The sequence below is a fragment of the Lepidochelys kempii genome, chromosome 5 (genome assembly GCF_965140265.1).
Source record: "Lepidochelys kempii isolate rLepKem1 chromosome 5, rLepKem1.hap2, whole genome shotgun sequence".
Taxonomy (NCBI): Eukaryota; Metazoa; Chordata; order Testudines; family Cheloniidae; genus Lepidochelys; species Lepidochelys kempii.
In genome coordinates this window covers 53,824,623-53,848,490 of record NC_133260.1, presented here as the reverse complement: position 1 = coordinate 53,848,490, position 23,868 = coordinate 53,824,623, and the positions used below count along the sequence as shown (strand labels likewise).

At 40.6% G+C, this 23,868-nt stretch overlaps 1 protein-coding gene across 2 annotated transcripts in view; it reads left to right on the top strand.

Annotated features, from left to right (window-relative positions):
• Positions 1-23,868, top strand: part of HAPLN1 (hyaluronan and proteoglycan link protein 1) — an 88,546-nt gene that overhangs the window by 45,562 nt on the left and 19,116 nt on the right. For both annotated transcript variants that reach the window (XM_073346211.1, XM_073346212.1), the window contains exons 2-3: positions 3,069-3,192; positions 17,228-17,596. In XM_073346211.1, coding sequence (XP_073202312.1) covers positions 3,096-3,192; positions 17,228-17,596 — 466 coding nt within the window. In that variant the 5' untranslated portion in view covers positions 3,069-3,095. The remainder of the gene's footprint in view (positions 1-3,068; positions 3,193-17,227; positions 17,597-23,868) is intronic.

Below are 23,868 nucleotides of genomic sequence, written 5' to 3'. Positions count from 1 at the left end.
AGCCTGGCAGGGACGGTAACCATAGCAGGAGATAAACTTGATCAGAAGCAGGAAAAGCACACACACAGATCCTAACTTTGTGTGTGTGTGTGTGCACGTGCATGCAAGCGCACACAGGCATGTATACTGACCATTTCTTGGCTAGCCCCTCTAATCATAATCATTTGGGAAAACCCTTTTAATGACCTATTGTAAATTATTTCCATTGAGAAAGCTGATACAGCACTGCCATCCTCAACATATAAAAAAATCATGAGATAGAGCTTCCAAAAAATCAAGAGATTAATATAAAATACACAAGGGTTTTTGGTTTTGTTTGTTTGTTTTAAAATCACATTTTGGGCCTAGTGTGTGATTTCTGCATTTTGAACTCTTAAATCTAAAGATCTGGACACCCATTCGTGTGCACATGTTTCAGTATGCAAACTGAACCTGAAATAAACACAACAATATGGGGGGGACTTCCCCACCCATCGTGCTTCACTTCCTCGGGTGGTACTGGGATCATCACATTGCCCCAAGTCTTATCACACCATAATGAAGCTGGAGAAGGGTAAGAGCATGCAGCTGTCTGCAAGTAGGACAGCAGCTTCTAGTGGCCAGCAGTAGGAACTGCAGGCAGTTCAGCTTCTAATTCCTGAGTTACCTCCTCGCCTGCGGTTTCTCACGTGGTTATGAGAAAAATTTCAGCACCTTCAGTAATCTCATGAGTTTGCAGCTCTGTTGTAGAAGTTAACTATACATTCAGTCAGACTGTGTATCAGAGGGAAAAAGATGCTCCTTACCACTGAGATATGCAGACCTAGCCTTGCACTCTGCCACTAGGATCGGTTGTGCAAAGCCTGCCTGACTGAAAAAATTATGGAGAAGAGTCATGAAAAAGAAAAAAAAGTATGACTGTAGTATGCAACCTGATGGGAGATTAAGAGGGAGAATTTGAGAAGTGATTCATGTTACTGGACATCGAGGCCCTGATATTTCTAATTCTTTGCTCCTGCACCAAGCACATCAATGGCAATGGGAGCCATATGTGTGCTCCTGATAGCAGCTGGTTCAGGAGTGTGACTAGTTCTCAGTATACATTAGGTTAGCCTCAGCGTTTCTCTAATTTATGTTCTGGTTGCAACCGCCGTGTAGGTGGGGGGAGACTGGCTCTGAAGACATGCATTAAAATCCTGGCTTAGTCCACAAGCATGCAATTTTGCATGACTGGTACTTTCTGCTTAAGAAAAGCTCATAGTGGGTTAGCTGACATGTCTTGGTAGAGCTATTGTGGTAAACTTGTACAATGCCTGCTGACAGAATGGGCCAGTTTCACCCCGGTACGTATTAGAGGGAATGTTATTAGTACATTGGGAGTCATCAATTGGCAGGGCAGGTGGCATGACATTGCTATCTGTCTTTCCCTATTGGTTTCACCAGAGAAAAGCATCTTTAAAAATTCATCCAGGAAACATAGGACCCACTCCAGCAGAGGCTATCCAAGAGATCACTGAACCAATGCATCAAACATTGTTAAAGAAAGCAAAAATCAAACTTTAAAGTCAACTCACTCTAGAATCCATGATAACACTAAGATTCATCTTTGTCAGAGGTAAGGGTCCATGGACAGTTGGACCCCTGTTTGTTAACATTCTGCCCTTGTTCTTGTCCCTAGCATTCTGCAGCAGTGCTGATGTGAAAGTTCTATTATAGGGGGAAAATAGCCACACAATTGCTCAATTTGTGCTTGTTAGCACATGACGAGACATAGGCTCAAATCACATTTGGATCTGGATTTGAAGCTCCTTTGTGTTCATGATTAATTTGTTTAAATCCAGGGGCTAGTGTATTTTAGGGATAGAGACTGTTTGCAAAGTTCAGATTTTGATCTGGGTTCTGACTGTGAGCACCCCCCTAAATTTGGTGGTGTTTGGATCTGGGGTTTGAGGTCAGACTCATGTCTAGCTCTGATATAAGCAAACAAGAAAATAAAATGTGTTTTTGCTATTAGTAAGCTATATTCAGTAAGAATATACTAAGTATGTCATTAGTAGTTGTGATTCATAACATTCTCATTATTTGAAATTTATTTAAAAAAAATCCTAGTCTCTTGAAAGGCAAAGTTTGAGAATATGTTCCTTTATTTAGAGAATCCAGTGTTATAATAGTGATTGCTATGAAGAGTACATGAGCTTAAACCCTCTGCAAAAGACCTCTGGTATTTTATGCCCTGTTATCTATTTCAGGTCTTCATTTGCCTAATTATTACTCTGAGGCTGGCAGAGATTTTCCCTGCAGCGCTCAGCTCTGCTGACTGCAGAGACCCTACCTGGCACACTAAGTTAGTGCGTCAGCATTCTAGGTAGAAATGAATGAAAAATCAATCAGGGCAACTGCAGTGATAGCGTATACAACTCTAACCTACTTTGTGCATGGTTCCCAACATTTCACTGTATACTTAGGCACTCTTTAAAATGGTAAGTGGATCTGAAATAAAATATACCTTTTCTGATCTGTCTGACAAATATTCTGTCATCTTTTCTGTTTGGATCAAGTAAACTTAACACCCAGTTTGCTAAGCTAACTTGCAGCCTGGACTAAAATGCCAAAAGCCATGAAAATTCCATTTACTTGCTGAGGATTCATTTGTATTTATTTGTATTATACAGTATATGGTTATAGATTAGATCATTGTTACTTGCATTAATAGACCAATATGGAGTAATTTGGGAAAACCAAAAGTACACTAAAACATTTTTAGAAGCACAGTTATTGCTTATCTTTGGTCTTCCAAGTAGTTTATTTTGTGTATGTTTGTGTACTTGTATATATTCATATTTGCACTTCTGCACAGATAGAGTTAAATATTCTTTGATTTCTCGTTTCATTTAACAGGATATAGGTAACTCTAATGAGAAAAGCTTCAGTCTTCATGTCTAAAATACTAGCTACTGTAACTTTTTCAGCAGAGAGGGTTAAATATTTTATAGACCCAGTATCCCATGATCAGGCTGTAACAAGTTGTGCAGTGCAACCCTAAAGATTTCCAAAATTCACAAGCCTTTTTGTGTGTGATGCTCTCACAGTGAAGAAGAGTCTTTTGGCTATAAAAAATGAAGAGACTGCTTTTCCTGGTGCTGATTTCTATCTGCTGGGCTGAACATACTGGCAACTACGCTCTGGAGCGCGACAGAATTATTCACATCCAAGGTAAGGAAATACAGATGAATGCAACAGAAATTACCAATACATTCATATTCCTCAGAGAGATGATGTTGGGCTTATTGTTCCTTAATTTTCAGTACTGCTGCACTGACAATTTTTTTTTTTACACTGTTACTATTGAGCCCTTTTTCTTCTGTTCTATTGCATTATTATACTCTGAAAGAAATTTGGAAAATGAAAGTTGCGTTGCTTACTTTTAACAACAGTTAGTCAATAATTGCAATAATTTGTGAGTAAAAGTCAGCATATTTTTTAAAAAAATAGAATGCAGTCTAAAGTAATCAGCAACTGCAGCAGATTTAAATACCTTTACTTTATTGTGGCATAAATATGATTTAAAGCTAGCTCATACCAAATCTTCACATCACAGATTATGATAATGGCTGATTATTACTGAGAAAGGCAGGCAGTGAAATGAAATCAGAATTAGGCAACACAAACATCAGAAAAAGTAGCTTACCCCAAAATAAATATGTCCTTCCACATAGCTCTAATTAATGTGTAGAGTTATACTGCCCCTGTGCATAATCTTGTTGGGTTCATTCGAATCCTAAAGCTTAGAGCTGTATCAGGATTTGAGGCTGCAGCATAATGCAGCTGTTTTTTCAGTCCCAGCTTCATTTGTTGAGGGTCATCCTGTATGAGGAAAGCCAGGACATTTATGCCATAAGGACAGGCAGAGATTTGCCTTCCCTCATGTATATGTTTACTAGCACTGGCTGAGATAATAGCTCTAACATATAAATTTTGCAGAATTAAGAAAGGTGGTGTTTTACTGCTCTGTGTATATGTGAGGGAGAGAGAGAGAGAGAGAAAAAAAAGTTTGGTGCCTTTTTCTTACTACTCATTAAATTATGTTATTTGAGCTTCCTTATAAAAGTGAAATATCAAGCTAGGGCTTGATACCGAGAGGTGCAAGGCACTTACAAATGCCTGGAAAGTCATTGGGAGTTGCAAGTGCTCTGCACTTGTTAGGACCAGGCCCTTATATCTTCAAGGTCAAATAAGAATCACTGAGAGCTGGTTTCACTATAAAGAAATTCATGCTATGAAGGTCAAAGAAATATGCAAATCAAACTGAAGACATAATGGTACTGTGAGACAGTGAGCATTCATTCCCAAAAGTGAATTTTATATTTGACATTGGTGTCTAATTAATATATAAGTCTTCCTTTCTCATCATAACACTTCATTGCTTCATAGCACTGTACTTCTTTATTTTTTGGAAGATCACCCTTACTCCTGAAGCAAACATTTAAACAAAGCCAAAGGCAGCTGTGCCTAAATTTCACCTCTTAAAATTGCTTATTCACCTACTAGTTTGAGTTTATTTTTCAAGCTGCACAATTCACTTATTGTCAGTATCCCTGCATACAATTAATTCAGTCTATAAAAGGGTATAGCAGAATAGTTCAAAGCTGGCAAAACATCTGCTAAACCTCTTCCCCACCCACAAAATCTGAGCTCTTCTGCTCTCAACTCACCTCCTCAGAATAAAGCCTGAGTAATTATTATAGTCCATCTTTACTATGAGCCCTGAAAGTCAGCTGATTCCGGCTCTCTAAGACCATGTGGGAGAGTGAATTTCACAATTGAGGGTCATCCACTGAAAATGCCCTAATCCCGCTTGCGGATATACACAACATCAAGTGACTTTATTTAGCTGTTGCACATGATCTGAACTGAACAGCCAGTATAGAGCACAGAGAAGGTGGGTGAGATAATATATTTTATTGAGCCAATTTCTGTTGGTGAGAGAGAAAACTACACTGCACAGTATAGAGGCAGTTCTGCCTGTCTAACTGGTCCTGCATGGAACTGGTAGCATTTCTAAGAATGTATCATGGAGGTCCTGGACTGCAGTCTCTTACCTAAGAGCATAAATTTGGCCTCCATGACTTATCTCCTACCTGTCCCTGTGTCATTGGCACTTGCATGTACCACAATCTCTGGCTTCTTCCCAGGACTGCACATAAGTTTGTTTCGAGAGGTTCTCAAGCGTCGCACCTGGCAGACAATTCACCATGAGGTTCTCCTGGTCATCACAAACCCAACTATCTATATTTCTAATAATTGAATCCTCCATTACTATTACCTTCATGTAATTACCGTCATGTAATCAAGAAGATAATTACTATTACCTTCTTCCTAATAACTGGATATATGTCTATGTGTATTAGTGTGCCTTATACTAGTATAGCTTATTCTCCTATGAGTTTGTTTACACACAAAAACTGTACTGCTATTAACTATACTGGGATAAAGATAATGGAAATATAGGAGAATGCGCTAAACTGGCATAGTCACATTTATACTGGTATACCTGTGTCCACACTAGGGATTATACCAATTGAATGTTCTTGGAGGAAAAAATCACATCTCTAACCAACATAGTTAAATTGGTATAAAACTGTGTGTAGACTAGGCCTACATTTACAGAAACAAGCTATAGCAGTATAAGCACCCATATACTGGTGTAACACTGGGAGGACTGTACAGGTTTAACTGTACTGGCATAGTTAAAGCAGTATAATTTTTGTGCAAAGACAAACTCTTAGGGATTCTGAGAAACTGCAAATAAGGAAAAGTATGATTTCCCCCAACACTCACTTTTGGGTATCTTTTGAACCCATTCAAAGTGCCACTTGCTATGTAATAATTCAAAGACTCAGGATATCTATTAGAGAGAAGAAATACTCCTCTTCTAAGTAGCAACTCTGCAGTAAACAAAGTTGACTCAGCTAAAGCACTAACTGCCAACTTAATTCCTTGAGGGTGGTAGGAAGCTTTAACATATGCATCCAATTTGTCCAAGATTTAAAAAACAAACAAGAAAGCCCAGGGAAGAGAATGCATGGGACTTGTTTGGCTAGGCCCATGCTGTAGCTTTTTCTCAAACAGTTGTGATTTAAAGTTAATGTTAAGCATAATATCTCTACCCTTTATATAAAGAGTAAACCCTCTACATGTACAGTAGCAAGTTTTCTGTTGTGTACACCACAGTGTAAGCAGCAAACTTGCAAATTTGATATCTTTGGAAAAAGAAAGACATATTAATCAACCAAGAACAGGCAAAATTTCCATGTATGGAGAGGTCCTCTACACTCAGAGCTCCCCCTTCCTCACAATAAGAGCTCAGCTAGTGAGGGGCTGCTGGCAGCCAGAGCCGCAATACAAGGTATCTGATACCGGCTACTTTCCGAATTAGCATACTGACCTGGAGTGTTTTGCTCTTTTGTCTGGGAGGAAGTGGGGGGGAGAAGAACCCTGATTTTACAGTGGTCTCTATGGCCCCAATATAGCCTCTTTGCAGCAAATCTCTCAGGCCTATCTCTGCCCTCTCATGGCCAACTGTTTCCCAGCAGTCCTTACTCAGACAAAAAAAATCTCAACACAGATCAATAGCAAGAAGAATATCTCTATTAATCCTTCTATGCTCCTGCTTCATTTTTCTTGGGTTTGCTGCATTTAATTGAACTGAATACTTATCTGCTTTCTCTTCATAATATTACCAAAAAAGTGTAAAATCATCTAAATTAGAGGCAATCTGGTGCAAAATAATAGTTCACTACTTGAAACTTGAATACAAGTCATAACTTAAGGGCCATCTGATCTTAGACCCCTAGTGGGTATTTATCCAGATAACCGATCCATCACCTAATTTGGCCAAGTTGTCAGTCTATGCTCAAGGGCAGCACAAGATAGTGGATTCTTTCCTTGAGAAGTGTTGATGAGCCATTAACCGCTGTCTGGCTACTCCACTGTTGTACCTGAAAAGCTGGTTGTGTGTGTTGCCAACCTAACAACATATTTCAGTAACACACACATAAGCAAAATTTCATAACTTCACATATAATGATAGCACATAAAATTCAATAGGATATTAATGTTCAACAGATCAAGACTTTTAAAATGATACCTCACAAGGCATACTTTGTACAAAACATATTCTAATTATCTGATAGTGGTGAATATGGGCATTCCAGGGTGCTACTCTGAGGTACAGAGTGACATAGCATTGTTGATTGGTAAAGTTTTATGTGAACTTTCAACCTAGATTTATCTGGCATCTCTATGACTAGATGATGAGACACTGTGCATCAGAGGCTTATATCTGGCATTAATACTTATAAAAATAATGTGTGGAAAATAATTTTTCCTGACAAATTTCAATCTGGAAGAATACAACTTTGACATTTATGCATTTTTCTCTCTCTTGATACAAATGAAGTGTAGTTGGTGTTTCAGCCAAATAAGAACAAAAATGCTTGTGTTGGCCTGACAACAAATTTTGAGAGGTTTTTCACCAAAAAACAAAACAAAACAAAAACACAGGGGAAAAAAAAAAGTTTCCATGCATAATTCTTTCTGGTTTGTGTTAAAAATGTGTCACTACCACAGATTCTTCACTTCAGATACTCAGATGTAGTCTTATTAGTATCAATATTTCCTAGTTATAATGGCTGATTAGTGTTACCTTTGTAATGACTACTGAATCCTTAAATAAAGGCAATATGGCCCACTTTGTTGCCCTATCTGAGGAGCGAGTGATCATATTTTAAGACTAAGGTTAAGCTCAAATTATATAACGGAATAGCAAGGCTCTTGAAAGCAGGAATCAAATCAAGCTAATAACTCCATGCATGTTTTACCAGTGGGAGCAAAATAGTATTCGTCAGCTGAAACTATAGATCATGTAGGCAGTACAGAGAAGCTACCTGACAAAACACACTCAGTGTAGCTGAAGGAAAAATTCTTAAAATTGTGGTTTTCTTCCACTATTCACATATTTTGTAGCTGGACTGTAAGTTCTTCCCTTCAACTCTGGCCTGTGCTTATTTATCATGTTGAGTGGTATTACAAACATTACATTCTGAATAATTTTTGATGGATAAAATCTAACAAAGACTATTCTACAAGGGCCATAGCTTGCAGCATGAATGGTGTCTACACACTTTCTAGACTCTTGCCTCCTGCCCTGCAATATTCTCATAATTTCCCAAAGCAGATATGCCATTAGTCATAATGGGCTAAATTCTGTTCTCGTGTGCAGAAGTCAGTGAGAACCACTGAAAGCTATTAGTGTGGATTGAGGGCAGAATTTGAGCTAATATGTCAATAAACCAGCAGGTGCAACTAAACTGAGAGATCAAGCAGTGTGTTAATAAATCAGTCTGCTAGCCATCCACCTGGGAATCCACTGAAGTCAATGGGGGAGGTGTATGCATAGTGATAGCAATGATGGGAACAAGAGTGCTACTTGTATGGCAGAGACAAGGTGGGTGAGGTAATATATTTTATCTGTTGCTGAAAGAGGCACCTTTCGAGTTACACAGCGCTATTCTTCAGGTCAGACAAGGGAAACAGTGAGGCAAGACACAGGAGAGGTGGGTAAGGGTATTTGCACGCCAGAGCAGGAGGTGTAATTTCTTACCTAGGGTTTCAGATGGGCTCATAGGAAGCGCAACTAGCCCATCCTGCTGCTAGCACCCCCACTGCTACACTTCTATTTTTAACCTGCTAGCTCAATCAGAGCTATCACTTGTAAGTCTATCCAAGCTGGCAATTACACCTCTAGCTCTAGTTTAGAGGTACCATAATCCAACTGAACAAATTCATTTCTTTAACAAGTTGAGATACTGCAACCTACTCTTTTGATAGAAAGGAATTTCTTCTTTTAAATATTCTTCTCACAGGAGCTAATTTGAGAAGGCTCCAGTAAGTCGTTCTGCAAATTTTACGAATTTTAGTGCAGTGAGAGTCTCCTTATGAGTCATTCTAAAATGAAGGAAATGGTGATTTATTCCCATGCCTATTTCTGTTATCTGATGTATTGAACTTCTAGAATAAACTGCTGCTTACCTTATGAGGCAAAATGTTTTATCCCTTTGGCATGGCCAGTGCCTGGAATTACTCCATTGAAAAATCTGCCCAGCGAATTTCTTTCAACCTACTTCTGATCATATAGAGGAGGATAAGAGTAATTGCCAGGATATTAACTTTATCTTTGTTATCAGATCTCTCTGCAAGTCACAAGGAATGTCTAGAGATTATCCAGCCCCTTCATCCCTGTTACCCCTTTGTAGAGGGCTCAGGTGCCCATGTGTATGGCTTATTTAATCTCAAAAGGAGATAAATAGTCGCAGCTCAAACAACCATTGAGCTAGATGTCATTTAAAGCAGCATGAATTTGGGTTTACAGTTGGACATGTGATGTAACCGTTATAAATTCTTTAATGGATGCCTCTGCTGCCACCCAGCTTTTCCCTTTTTTAGTTTAATTGTTTAGTCTTGAGAAAAGAAAACGGAGGGGAGACCTTAGAACAGTCTTCAGATATGTTAAAGGCAGTCATAAAGAGGATGCTGATCAATTGTTCTTCATGTCCACTGATGGAAGGAGAAGTAGTAATGGGCTTAATCTGCAGCAAGGGTTATTTAGGTTAGACATTAGGAAAAACATTCTAACTATAAGGGTAGTTAAGATTTTTAAGAACAAGTTAGACAAACAGCTGTTAGGGATCATCTAGGTAAACTTGGTCTTGCCTCAGTGTGCGGGGCTGACCAAGGTGAACTCTCAAGGACACATCCAGCCCTATAGGTCTATTATTTTCCCTAATGTGCTGGTCAGCCTGAATACACTCAATTCATACACTCTCTGTCTCTTCCCTACTCAGCACACCACCTGGATCCGTTTTGTGGTTTTCCTCTGAACTCTCTGCGATTTTTCCACATCCTTCTTGAAGTGTGGACTAGAGCTGGGTGAATAATTGATCTTTCAGTTTGCTGACTGTTCTGATATATGGAGGGGGAGACGGGGGGATTGTTTTGGGTTGGCCCAAAACAGAATATTTTCAATTTTTTCAGTGAACCAAAAACAAAATGTTTCATTGTTGAGGATCTTTACCCTTTAAAAAAAATAAAATTTGAGTCAATTTTGTAAACAAAAAGTCTCTTTGAACAGAATAATCAAAACATTTCATTCTGAACTTTTTATTTATTTATTTGTTTTCAGATTTCTTTTGTAATGTATGTTTTTGACTGAAACAATTCAGTAAATTTGACATAAGTTTGCAAAACATTTTAGTTGACCTGATTTTTTTTTTATGGCAAAAAATAGAGTTTTGGCAAAAAAAATATCATCCAGCTCAAATGCAGACACCTGAACTGGACACAGTATTCGAGTGAGACTATGTGGATGAGGTAATACGCTGAAGAAGAGCTCTGTGGCTCTCGAAAGCTTGTCTCTTTCACCAACAGAAGTTGGCCCAGTAAAAGATATTACCTCACCTACCGTGTCTGTCTCATATTCTGGGATTAAAATGGCTACAACAATACCACAAATAATAATCTAGTAGCTCTTTTAACAATGCTGTGTACTGGGACAAGATCACTTCTGTAAGGTGAAAAATTAAAATAACTTTTATTTTTCTTATTTGGGTAGGAAAGTTATGAAGAACAACATGCTCCAATGTCTTCAATGTCATATTCTTATCTTTTCCAAACATGGGTTTTCAGGAGACTTTCCTTGCTCAAAGTTTAGCAGGCTTTGTGAGCACTTTCACTTATTGTATTTTGAGGGATGATTTTTCAGTTCAGACTTAGCGCTTAGCTCTTCTCCAACACTTCCCTACTTCTGCTTGATTTTCCTCTTTTTATACACCCAAGGATTTCATTAGCCCTTGTAGCCACAGCGTTTTATTGAGAGGTCATGCTGAGGTGGTTATCACTGATGATTCTGTCCTTCTCTGCTTTCTAAGACCGAGTCTTCCATCCTATAGGTAAAGCCTGCATTCTTTGTTCCTAGATGTATTACCTTCCATAACTTCCGCTGGCAGGGCTCCAGGCTGAAGCGTCCTATCCAGGTGTATATTGGTGATGGATATATTGCCTGCCTTCCTCCAGAGCTCGATTCTCTAGTGCAACAGGTTTTGGTGGCACAGGAAGTAGTGGTTTCTGATTCATTCTGTTGAATCTAACCCAGAACAATAAAAACTCTGCAACTAGACAAAGGAAAATAAACATAACAACATACAAATGTGACGACCACCATCTTGGCTGACACAGTGGGGACTGAATTGTGGACCTCCAGATTTAAAGGCTGAGCTGCTACACCTTGAGCTAAAGCTGGTTTTAATGCAGTCAGGTGCTCTGTGAGTCAGATGGGGGCGGGGAAGGGTCACAACCAGGGCTGGGTCCAAGCACCAGCTTTCCGAGCAGATGCTTGGGGCAGCATTTAGAATGGGGATGTTGCGGCGGCGGCAATTCGGCAGTGACTGCTTGGGGCGGCAAAATTGATAGAGCCGCCCCTGGTCGCAACATACAGTCACCAGAAGGTTACCCAATATTGCCAGCTCCAAAAGTTCAAAAATCATGAGTCAGACCCCAAAAAATCATGAGCGTTTTGTTGGATTTTTTTGTTTATTTCTTTTTAAAAAAAGATAATCTTGTATTTTTGGTTTTGCTTTTGATTTGTGAACTCCCTCCTGCCCAATCTGTGTGTGTATGAGGGAGAGACAATTAGTGTTGCTAATTCCCTCTGATTTACTGAGTAAGGTGATTTTGGCCCCAGCCGTAGGAGCTCTCACTGGCTGCCTGATGGTACAGAGCTTCTAGCTCTCCTCAAAATTCAACACTTTAATTCATTCAACTTGTGCCCTCCCTAGCCACACATCTGCCTGTTTCTGAGCCCAGCAATTCATTGTGCACCCCCTGCAGACTGCACAGCCATTCCTCCCCGATAAGCCCCACATCTGCCTTTCCCACAACCCAGCTCTGCTTCTTCAGCAGGTATTGGGGCTTGTCACCCTCCTATCCCAGGCCTGCGCAGGCGGAGCTACTGTGGAGTTCAGTTCTCTCCTTTCCCAGGCGTAAGAGAGAGGCAGAGTAGCTCCAGGGATTCTCCTCCTGCCTGCCCCTTTTTCTCTTGTCTGGCCTGGTGTTGCCAAGATGGACACAGGAGCAGGGGAAAGAGCAGCCCACAGACAGATGCATTTTTCACAGGGGAGTAGGGGGAGGAGTGAGCAGAATCACCTGAGTTGATGGGCTCTTTCTGCTCCCTCCTCACCTCCTGTGAGAATGGTGTCGTCTGCTCTCTCTACCCATCCTCTATCCAAAAAACTTCTCTATCCTGAGGGGAGGGGGAAGGAATTCTGCCTTCCTCCTGCAGCAGCCCTGATTGGTGGTGGGAGTGGGGAAGAGCAACCAATCAGAGAGGGGGTTCCCGCAGGTAGAATAAGAGGGATGGAACGTCTCTCATTATAATGAGACTGGTTACAACTCAGCTCAACCTACGTTAGTCAGGAGGAAATTGAAAGAGCTGCCAACACTGATTACATAGGCATTCTGCACATACATTAGTAATTTTTTTTTTTTTGCACATTCCCTCCTGACTAAAAACGAAAGTATTTGGGATGCCGTATATCTTACTCTTAAATCTGTCTCTAGTAAGTTGCTGTATGAGTTTGTCTCTGTGATTACACCTTCTGAATGTGAATAGATATGCAAATTATGTTATGATAAAAGGCAGCATTTCCTGATGTGTTTACATGTCTTTTGCTAAGTTTCATGTACCCCAACATGTAGTGCATACGGGAGTCAAGCATATGCTGCCCATTACTGGGGAATGAATGTATCATTTACCCAACAGATTTTTTTCAAACGATCAAAAGCCTAGAGCTGCTTCCAAAAATATTGACATTATTGTGTGGCTCCTGCAGTCACTGCAATGGCGGCACAAAATGAGTGCTTGCACTGCACAAATTGACAACTGGATGGGTAAGGTGTGGACCACAGTATAATGTTTTTCATTCAGAACTTATCTTGTCTGATCCTTTTTTTACCCACTCACTCACTCACCCACTCCCTCTGGGGGGACGGATAGCTCAGTGGTTTGAGCATTGGCCTGCTAAACACAGGGTTGTGAGTTCAATCTTTGAGGGGGACATTTAGGGATCTGGGTCAAAAATTGGGGATTGGTCCTGCTTTGAGCAGAAGGGGTTGGACTAGATGATCTCCTGAGGTCCCTTCCAGCCCTGGAATTCTATGATCCTAGGGCAGGGGTAGTCAATAGGCAGACCATGGGCTGAATCTGGACCGCCAGATGATTTTGAACAGACCCCAAATCTTTTTATTTACATGTTGTATTATTATTATTATATTTATTATTATTTTCTTTGGAGTCTTGACTATACCTTGACCAAGAAATTTTGACTTTGACAAAAAATAATTGACTACCCCTACTCTAGGACATCCACCTTTACCCAGTTCCCAGGGCGCAAGGCGTAACCCTCTTAATTTAGGAACCCACCCATACCCGATTCCTGGGGCTCAGGGCATAACCTTCTGCGGGTTTGCGGGGTATTTTATCAGTGAAAGAACCTTACACAGTAATATCCTAAACCTCTATTTATTAACAATCACCAAAACAGAATGCACACACTAAGCATACAAGGCTCACCACTCCCAATAAGGCAGATGAACTTTTCCTGGTGGCCAGTCAGGTTCAGGTCATCTGGGACTCCAGCGTTTGAATGATATAGTTGGCAGAGTGTTGAGGTCTGGTAGCTCTGATCTTGGGCTGTGTCCTGGAGTTGGTTCCAAAGCACTTCCTTTTGGAGCCCAGTTTATATAATGAACCTTAAGTCCTGCTTAGCTATACCGTAACCCATCATTTTACTAAAGTATTACAAAATAATTCTTTGGCCAATTCTAACATATATTGCAAAACAATTATTTAACCATACCCCATCACCTTAGTTGATTTAAATCTTGCAAAATTAGTAATTTAACAGACAGAACAATCAAAGAACCAGGCAGAACCCATACAGATAAACAATAGAGAAGTAGGGACCCTAAAGGCAAAATGATAAAGTAGAGATTTCACAAACACAACAGATGATAAGTGATTCCTTGCCAGACAGAATGCTATCAAACAAAGGGTTTTTTTAAAAAAAAATCTTAAGATCTGTTTCCTTATCTAGTGGTGGTGGGTACCATTAGTACAGGAGTGCCTTCGTAAAAGCCTGATATTTCGTTGTTCTAATGCACTTTAGATGGAATGTGAGGATGTGACTTTCTGCTTCTTGGCTCATGGCTGCTGCTGTGGCTGCAGAAAAGGGCCTCATACTTGCAGTTCCATAGTCTTTTCTCCTGCTTCTCAAAGTCCCATCTTACTCCTTTCTTCCTCCAGGGCTTCTTTGCCTATCTGGACTGCATGCCTTTTGTGCATTCAGTCATAGTAATTGTGTTTACACTTTTTCATGTGTCTCTAGGCTTTTGGTCCTAAGGGCTTGATCCAAAGCCCACTGAAGTGAATAGAAAACTGCCATTGACTTCAATGGGCTTTGGATCTGTGCAATTAACATAGGCAGTGTGTGAACCACCCATTCAGGGAGGATAGCCCCCGGCCATGCCCTTTCTGCCCGAGGTCACTCCCCTCCCCTGCTAGAGCCCCGAGCTCCCCTCCGCAGCCTCCAGTGCCCCCAGCCCTGGAGTGCCAGGCAGGCTGCACAACCCTCAGCACCCGCAGCCACGGAGCGCTGGGCTGCACGAGCACCAGCCCCAGCTGCCCTGAATCCCAGTCCACCGGCCAGCCTGCCCTAGTCCCAACCACAGCCTAGGCCCAGGGGAAGAGTGGGAAGCAGGACAGGGGCCTCAGAATGGAGCATAGGCAGCCCACACCTTGCTGTTTGGGGAGGCTGAGCATCACCTGGTCTGTGATACTCACCGCCCATGGCCATTAACTTCAATGGGAGCAAAATTAGACCCTATATTTGGGATGCACATTTCTAGGCAGTTCAGTTCAGTACAGACCACATTTGTGGAATTACAAAGTCTTTTTTCTTGTCCTATTTGTACAGTGAGTTTAGTAATTTTCTTGTAATAAGTGGATCTTCGGTGATTCCTTACTTAGTATTAGTCAGTGTCTTTAATGATAAAAGACAACAGAATCTGGAGCTATTTCCAGAAGGACTGAGCTTACTACATCCATTTTGGCAAGCTACGCATGGAGCAGAGGTGGGGGTGGGGGAGGTGCGCTGCGAAGGGAATTAATCCATCTACTGGGCAGCTGGGCTGCTGCGCTGATTGCCACCTCAAATCTTGTGCTTTCTGGGGTTAGCCTAAGGCAGGGATCGGCAATCTTTGACACGTGGCCCTTCAGGGAAATCCGCTGGCGGGCCGGGCCGGTTTGTTTATCTGCAGCGTCCACAGGTTCGACCGATCGCAGCTCCCACTGGCCATGGTTCGCCGTTCCAGGCCAATGGGGACTGCAGGAAGCAGCAGCCAGCACATCCCTCGGCCCGCACCACTTCCCGCAGCCCCCATTGGCCTGGAAGGGCGAACCATGGCCAGTGGGAGCTGCGATCGGCCAATCATGCGGACGCTGCAGGTAAACAAACCATCCCAGCCCGCCAGTGGATTTCCCTGATGGGCCACATGCCAAAGGTTGCCGATCCCTGTCCTAAGGCAACACAGTCTATTGAATGATGTATGTTTGACACAGAGAAGCTCCACAGCACACGAGATTTGAAGAGAACAATTGGTTCAGCTGACTGTACTAAACATGATGATCTGTCAGAGTACCAGGAATAGCGGTCTGCTGAAGGCAAAATGGAGCTTGGAATAGGGAATCTGGGGTAGAGGGGAAAAGGAGGAGCTGTTGACGTGTGTGTGCGTACATGAAGGGAAGGGGAGGGGGGATTTCATTGGCTTGAAAGAAGGCTGGTGATAGCATAAAGAAAGGCATTTGAAGAGGAGTTGACAAAAGTTTTAGATAAATTTGGATAAACTTCCAAACACTAGGGAACCTCAGTCAACTGAATTTAACACTAACCCCAGGGCTACAATAAAATATGAGGAGAAAATTGGACATCCTTTCATGTACTGGTCCCTGCTGTATTATTATTTTAAAAAATGCTTATCAGTAATACAGTTTGGGCCAAAACAAGCCTCAAATGAATAATCTTATTCCACCCTGTCAAAAATCTTCACTGACTGCAAGGTCGTGGTGCCATCAAAGTAGTATGTGAATCAAGGGTCAGATTGTGGAGTTCTTCCTCACACTGGTTGAGCGCTCTTATCCACGTGTAGTCCCTGGTGCTTTTAGTGGGACTATTCACATGAGTAAGTGCTCACCAGTATGAATAAGGGTTCCATAATCTGGACCCCAAAGGACCACACATTTTAAGAGAATGATCCATTGTGAGTGACCACACTTGTGCATGACGGATTTTTGATGGAAGGGCACTGGGTGTTCTCGAAAACCATTGTTGTGTACAGGGTTACACTGAGCAAAGACATAAGGTTGTGATTTGTACAACGTAAAGGATCTCTGACTCTTTGGAGTCGTGGGAGATTAATTCTGTGCTGACCACTGATGACAAGTCTTTTGTCCTTTGCCTTCCTGATCACACATGCTGGTTCCTTTCTTTATTCAAGGGAAAGTAATCTGCCCCACTCCTATACTTGTCATAAATTACTTCCTGCAGGGTGGCAGCTCAGCTGTGCGGATTGGCTCCTTAATCCTCCCTCCTGCCTGCCCACTCCCTGACCACCAGTGTTGGAAGGAGAGTAGTGGGACCACAAACTGCTCTACCTTTTGAATTGTTACCTGTTACAATGTAGCCTTGTACCCCATCCTTCATGCATTCGCTGGGTCACAGTCTGGCCCTTTGTAAGTAGATGAAATCAATAATTTACTTACTAATGTTAATTTATCAATTATGTATTAGTAGCCTATTCATCAAAGAAGCAAGGACTACATTAGAGGTACCTTCTCATTTCAAATTGTAGAGATTTATTATCAAGGATAAAACTAGTATAGTAAGCCTGGTACTAAATACCTGCAGTACAGTACAACACAGCTGTAGGAGAGTGATCATGCAGAACTATTGTATCAAATAGCTAATGTTTACTACTGCACAGATCATGTATCCCATTTTGTAAAAGCTAGAATGCAGACTAATGGTTCTTTTTATTTATTTGTTTGTTTTGTTTTCTTTTTTTTTTCAAATTCTATCAGAAAATGGACCCCGTCTACTTGTGGAAGCAGAACAAACAAAAGTCTTCTCACACAGGGGTGGCAATATCACACTACCGTGTAAATTTTATCGTGACCATACATCAGCCGGCTCAGGAACCCACAAGATCCGTGTCAAGTGGACCAAACTCACCTCAGATTACCTCAAGGAAGTGGACGTCTTTGTCGCAATGGGACTCCACCAGAAGAGTTATGGAAACTACCAGGGCAGGGTGTTTCTGAAAAAAGGCAGTGAAAATGATGCTTCTCTTCTAATCACAGATATAACACTGGAGGATTATGGGAGATATAAATGTGAGGTGATTGAAGGATTAGAGGATGACACAGCAGTGGTATCTCTGGATTTACAAGGTAGGAAGCATTTGCATTACAGATTTGTGGGGCATTAACAAGCACATTCTTTTCCAAGTAAATATGGAAGAACATAATGGTAACTGTAATGGCAATGTGGAAAAGAGATTTTATACTTACCCTATTTAGCAGTTACATTTATTATTCTAGTGTATATTGTAATCAGTTTTTCAATATGAACTACTGTCTACCCTAATGACAGATTTCAGAGTAGCAGCCATGTTAGTCTGTGTCCGCAAAAAGAAAAGGAGTACTTGTGGCACCTTAGAGACTAACAAATTTATTTGAGCATAAGCTTTCGTGAGCTACAGCTCACTCCGATGTTAGTCTCTAAGGTGCCACAAGTACTCCTTTTCTGTCTACCCTAATGATATGCTTATGATCATTGGAAATCTATTCAGGAAGTGATGGTTATGGTTATTATAAAATTTCAGTATGGATATTCACATTGAATAATAGTCAATCAAAAAAGTGAATTGATCACACAGGGTCGTATTCTGCCACACCTACTCACATTGATTAGTACCATTACTGATTTCTGATTTCTCTGGGGCTATTGAGGAGTAACGTATTACACATGACTGGGGGTGGCAGAATTGGTTTGCTAGCTATTACCTGCTTCTTTTGCATATTGGTTGCTCTAATAGCTAATGTACAGTGTATTCTGACGTAGATTCTTCTCTTAAAACCATTTATTAAGAAAAAAAGAGAGAATGTTTGTTCCTAGTCTGCAGCATATCAAGCCATGATTGTTTTAAGATCTAAACACATAAACTCCACCCCCATCCGCTTACCCACCACTACTACATTTAAAGCTGTGTTCCTGTGTCAGTAAAAGCAGTGGCTTCATTTAAAAATTTAAGAACTGCTCTGTACTTTCCAGGGAACCCTGTTTAGGAAAAAGCACAGGTCATACTGTATTTTTTGTAGTTCAATTCATTTTAACCCTCTTCCTTTGCATAGGCCCTTATGTCTTCTTTAACTTGTGATTTCTGGCCACATATATTCATGCTAACATGAAATGTAGAATTAATTCTAGAATACCAAAACTTCAAACTCTCAGGAGCTTTCAATGAATAAAATTTGAATGGCTCTTGCACAGAATTCTGCAAATTGTGCTTATCTTCAAATGGTAATTTTGCAGGAACACGACACAGTATGTCAGCTACAACCATTTGGTTTCATACTTATTTTATTAAGTTCTTCTGAGTTACTGAGCCGTGCTTGCAATGTGGGATGGCCAGAGTTCTTTAGGGACAGAAGAAACAGCTGTCAGATTGCTAACACCACCATATCAGACCAAATCATATCATGAGTGATAGAAGCATTACGGGAAGTGTCTGGAGTGCATTGTACTCTGGGAATCTTGGGCTACTAGACTGTGATAGCCATCATAAATTAGACCAGCCTTGTTTATGTCAGGATGGGGCCAAGTTAGCCCCCAGCCCATTCCTGTATCAGAGGAAGCAGAAGGTGACTAAGTCTGTGCTTGAAACTCCTTAAATTTGGGCCTATGACTTTACAGACAGCATTATGAATTACTACCATAGACACAGGGTAAAGTCATATTTTATAAGGCTTTCTGCCATTCACTTAACCAAAAGGACATGAAGAGGGAATATGTTTCAGTAGTTTCCTAAGAAATGCCAAAATTTTCTTTAAAGGTTGGTAAAGTTGAATATTTTTTCCCAGCTCGAGAATTAAATACTGCTCTAAAATACATTTGCAAATGATCTGCAAAAGCATCTGCTATATGTAGTCAATAGTTATTTCACTCAATGGGGCTCTTGCAAACAGTGAGTTTAACATACAAATAAAATAGAAAAATCTGCGAAATGGGCCTTAAGTTTTTTGTGCTATAAATAAAGAACAACAAATTCTGATCTCATATATATTGTAAGTCAATGGAATTACATCAGATTTTTCACTGGTGTAAATGAGATCAGAATTGACCCTGTTTTTTCCAAGGTATTCAATATTGATTTGTGTAATGAATTGAAAAATTTTACATTCAAGAGTGCTGTGTCTGTTTTTGTGGATGCCTCCCTGCTGTCCATACATGCCACCAGGTGTGTGTCTGAGAGAAGACCCTTACAGATGCCAAGTTATCTCCTGACACTGTTTAGAAAAATATCTGACTTGTGCACCTGCAAATCAATGAAAGATGTGAATCCTTGACCTTCACAGTGGTCTATTGTATGCTTTGGTATTTATTTTATTTGCAAGTAAGACTATCTCTCTGTTTGTTGAAGCCAGATATGTGGAATGGCCTTGCCTTAGTTCTCCATGTTCATTTCTCAACTCCTGGTGCATTCCACCTGTCAATACAGAAAAACCCACATAACTTCAATGCTATTGTGAAAGGCAAAAGTATTCAACTTACATTTTTTCACCCCATCATTATTATTAGTCTCTATCTCTTCAATATCACAGAATAATGTAACTCTTTGTTAGAGAAAATTAAACTTGTATACAGGTTAAGTCAACTAAAACTCATTTTTGGAGAGAAAAAATGACTAGGAGGCAAAAGGCATTTGGCTTTATAGAGCAAACCCAACTTATGCAAATCCAAGCTTACGGAAAAACTTCCGTAAGCTAGAAATAGGAGGGTTTGGGTTGTTGGGTTTTTTTGCGTAATGGCCGGAGATACGTTTCTGACTTATGCAAATTTCGACTTATGTAAGGTGTTCCGGAATGGAACGCTTGGGTAAGTCAGGGAGCGTCTGTATTATCCTTTTGCCAGAGGCATCCATGTACTCAGTCACATCTTTGCACAAGGAAATATTGTATTAGCGACTCAGTGCAGCTGTTCTGATTATGCTGTTCTGATTATGACACGAATCACTGAAGTGATATATCAGGTTCAGTTATTGATCAAAGAAAGTCAAACGCTGACTGACTGATACCTAGGTGAGATTCTGTGATGAGCCTCTTAGAGGCTCAAAGCCCAGGGGGAAGAGGGGCTATGGTAGTCTCCCCTTCCCTTAAACAACCATGAGGGCTGCTGTATGGACCATAGTACTGCTAGGGTGACCATACCTCCCTTATTTTAAGATGTAGTGAGAGGTATTAAAATTGATACTAAGTACCATGTTGAACACTGAATTGACACTTATGATAATTGAATTGTATACTTGCGAGCAGTAGAAATGTACACTTGAGAGAAAAATATATGATATGCTAAGGGAAATGGTGTTTCCCTAAAATGTCCCTTTAAAATAAAGCATTATCCCTTATTTTCACATGGTTTACCCTTATTTCCATCCAACAAAGGTGGTTACCCTAAATTCTGCCCAGAATCATTGCCTGCTGAGATTTGACCCCCAACATGCCCCAATCACCCTCCACCCCATATCTAGTGTGACCAGATGTCCTGATATTATCAGAACCGTCCTGATATTAGGGGCTTTGTCTTATATACGCAACTATCGCTCCCCTTTCCCCCTCTGAAAAAAAGGTATCTTGATTTTTCACACTTGCCATCTGGTCATCCTGCCCGTATCAAGTGTGCTCCCTGTGCCATGGCTAGCAAAAGGTCCTTGAAGTTCAGCTTTACAGCTGTCTTTTGCAGTGCCATCACTGGGGAGAATCCTTTCTTAGCTGGATATGGAGCTTTTAGGACCTCTTTACACCACTCCAGCCCTTTTATTGAATGTAAAGGGGCCAGAGTGGGGGTAAGATCTCACAGCTAATTTTCTGTCCTTAAAAAGTATTCTTCATCATATTACAAATTTGAAATCAGACAGTGCAAATCAGTGTTGCTCCTTTGAATTCAAAAAAAGAAAAGGAGTACTAGTGGCACCTTAGAGACTAACCAATTTATTTGAGCGTAAGCTTTCGTGAGCTACAGCTCACTTCATCGGATGCAGCTCACGAAAGCTTATGCTTTTTATGAATACAGACTAACACGGCTGCTACTCTGAAACCTTTGAATTCAAAGTTGACTAGTTCCCTCCTATTTAAACTGAAAGGGGTTCCAGCTCACTAGCAACCACTGTAAGAGGAGTGTATGAAGTGATCACTTAGGTAAATGAATGGGAGTTCTTGTGTGAGTGAGGGTTCTACAATCATGCCTGTACATAAAAACGCTTGTACATGCATTCAGAGCTGTGAACTTTCTGAATTGTCTAGATCAATATTTGGAAGTTTTCAATATGTAAAAAAAAATAGTGATCTTTTTGATCTACCAGACATAGCCGCTTAATAACCAAGATACACTTTCCAACATTTGTTATGAAAATGACAATAGTTTCTCCTAAGAAGATTAAATTTGATTAAACACACTTACCTTTGAAGTGAGCATATATTTAATGTGTTGTAATCCTCATACTCTCCCTTTGCGTTCCTCCATACTCATTTCTTAGCTTCACAATGCAGGCTTTGATTGCAGTTGTATATACCTGTACAATGCAAAAGAGATCTCTTCAGAGCAAATCAGTTTCTTGAGGGGAAATAAAGGGTATCAGCCCATCCTTTGCTACCCCAACATTCCAGAGCTGCTACAAATAGTAAGGTCAATCTCAGAGGAGGAAAGTTCCACATCTGTAATGCAGTGTCCTTTGATGCTAGCCCAAGGATGCTAATTGGCAGAGAGACAAAACATTTATTTCCAGGAATGCCCCGGCAGTACAAAAAAGCTAATCACTTCAATGTGAGTTTACTGTACAAAACGCTAAAGCTTTGGCTAGGTGAAGGTGTATTTATCATCTCAGTGACCTTGTCCTGTACTTCAGTTCAGATTAGTGTTGTTATTCTTGTAGACATATTGGACTCCTGGAAACATAATTAAAATAAACTGTCCATAGTAATTGGACAATATTTCAATCCTAGCTTTCAAATAGCAATGTAAATAAATTCTTTTAATAATTGATATACATTTTTAAACAGCTTGCTGTATTATATATTATTCTATTTCATTTTAATAGGACAAAACTGAATACACCCAAGAATACACCAAAGAATATCACTTAGAACAGTACTAAAGTCAATTGACTCCACTTTATTAAATACTATTAATATTTTCTGTCTGCTCTCAGAAGCAGTGTAGTCAGGTGGATAGAGCATAGGTCTGGGACTCAGGAGACTTGGGTCATATTTCTGGCTCAGCCACTGGCCTGCTGGCCAACCTTGAGGCAGTCACGTCACTGCGCTCTGCCTCAGTTTATCTATCTGTAAAATGGGGATAATGAGCCTTACTGCCTTTGTGAAGTACTTTGAGACCTACTGACAAATAGCATAAAAGCTAGGTATTATTACATTACTTATAAGCAAAAGCCAGATGGCTTAAAGTTTACATTTAATGTTCTTTACTTCAGCTCTTCCCCTATATTTAGGGCCCTACCAAATTCAGGGTCCATTTTTGTAAATTTCATGCTCATAGCATTTTAAAAATCTTGAATTTCATGGTTTCATATATTTAAATCTTAAATGTCATGGTGTTGTAACAAAGCATAAATATGTATTTAAAAACAGCAAGATATAAACACATAAAGCTCTTAAATCAGCATTTCTCAAAGGGGGGGGAGGGGCGACCCAAGAGAAGGGCGCAAAGCTATTGTGTGTGAGGGGGGGAGGCGGGGGGTGTCCCTGTATTGGCACCCTTGCCTCTGCACTGCCTTCAGATTTGGGTGGCCAGAGAGCAGTGCAGTGTTCAAGAGCAGTGCAGACATAAGGTTGGCACTACATCAAACTCTCGGGCTGCCCAGCTCTGAAGGCAGCACAGAAGTAAGGGTGGCAATATCTTCCCCCTGCCCCCACCACACACACACAATAGCCTTACAGTCTCTTTTGGGTCAGGCCCCCACTTTGAGAGATACTGTGTACTTTTGTACACATTTATGCTCTAGTATAGTATAGGGTAAAAGTACACAAAAGACCAGCTTTCATGGGGGAGACCAGATTTCTCGGTCTGTGATACGTTTTTCACGGTCATGAATATGGTAGAGCCCACCTATTAATGCTGATGTAATGATATCCAATTGAGCTCTTCACATTTTCATTACATACAGTACTCTGCACCCTGGGCTAACAGTAGTATTGTAATATTTTCCTCTTAATTTATGTCTAGCTAACAGTGGATCTGTAATTGAAATAAATGTTCTTCTGTGTGCATACTTTTAAATTCACATACCCACAAACTACTTTAAAATAATATTAAAAACCCACTTCTGTGCTGCTGCCTATAGTGAATCTTGTTTGCAGTGTAGCTGTAGCCATGCTGGTTCCAGTATATTAGACACACAAGGTAGGTGAGGTAATATCTTTTATGCGAC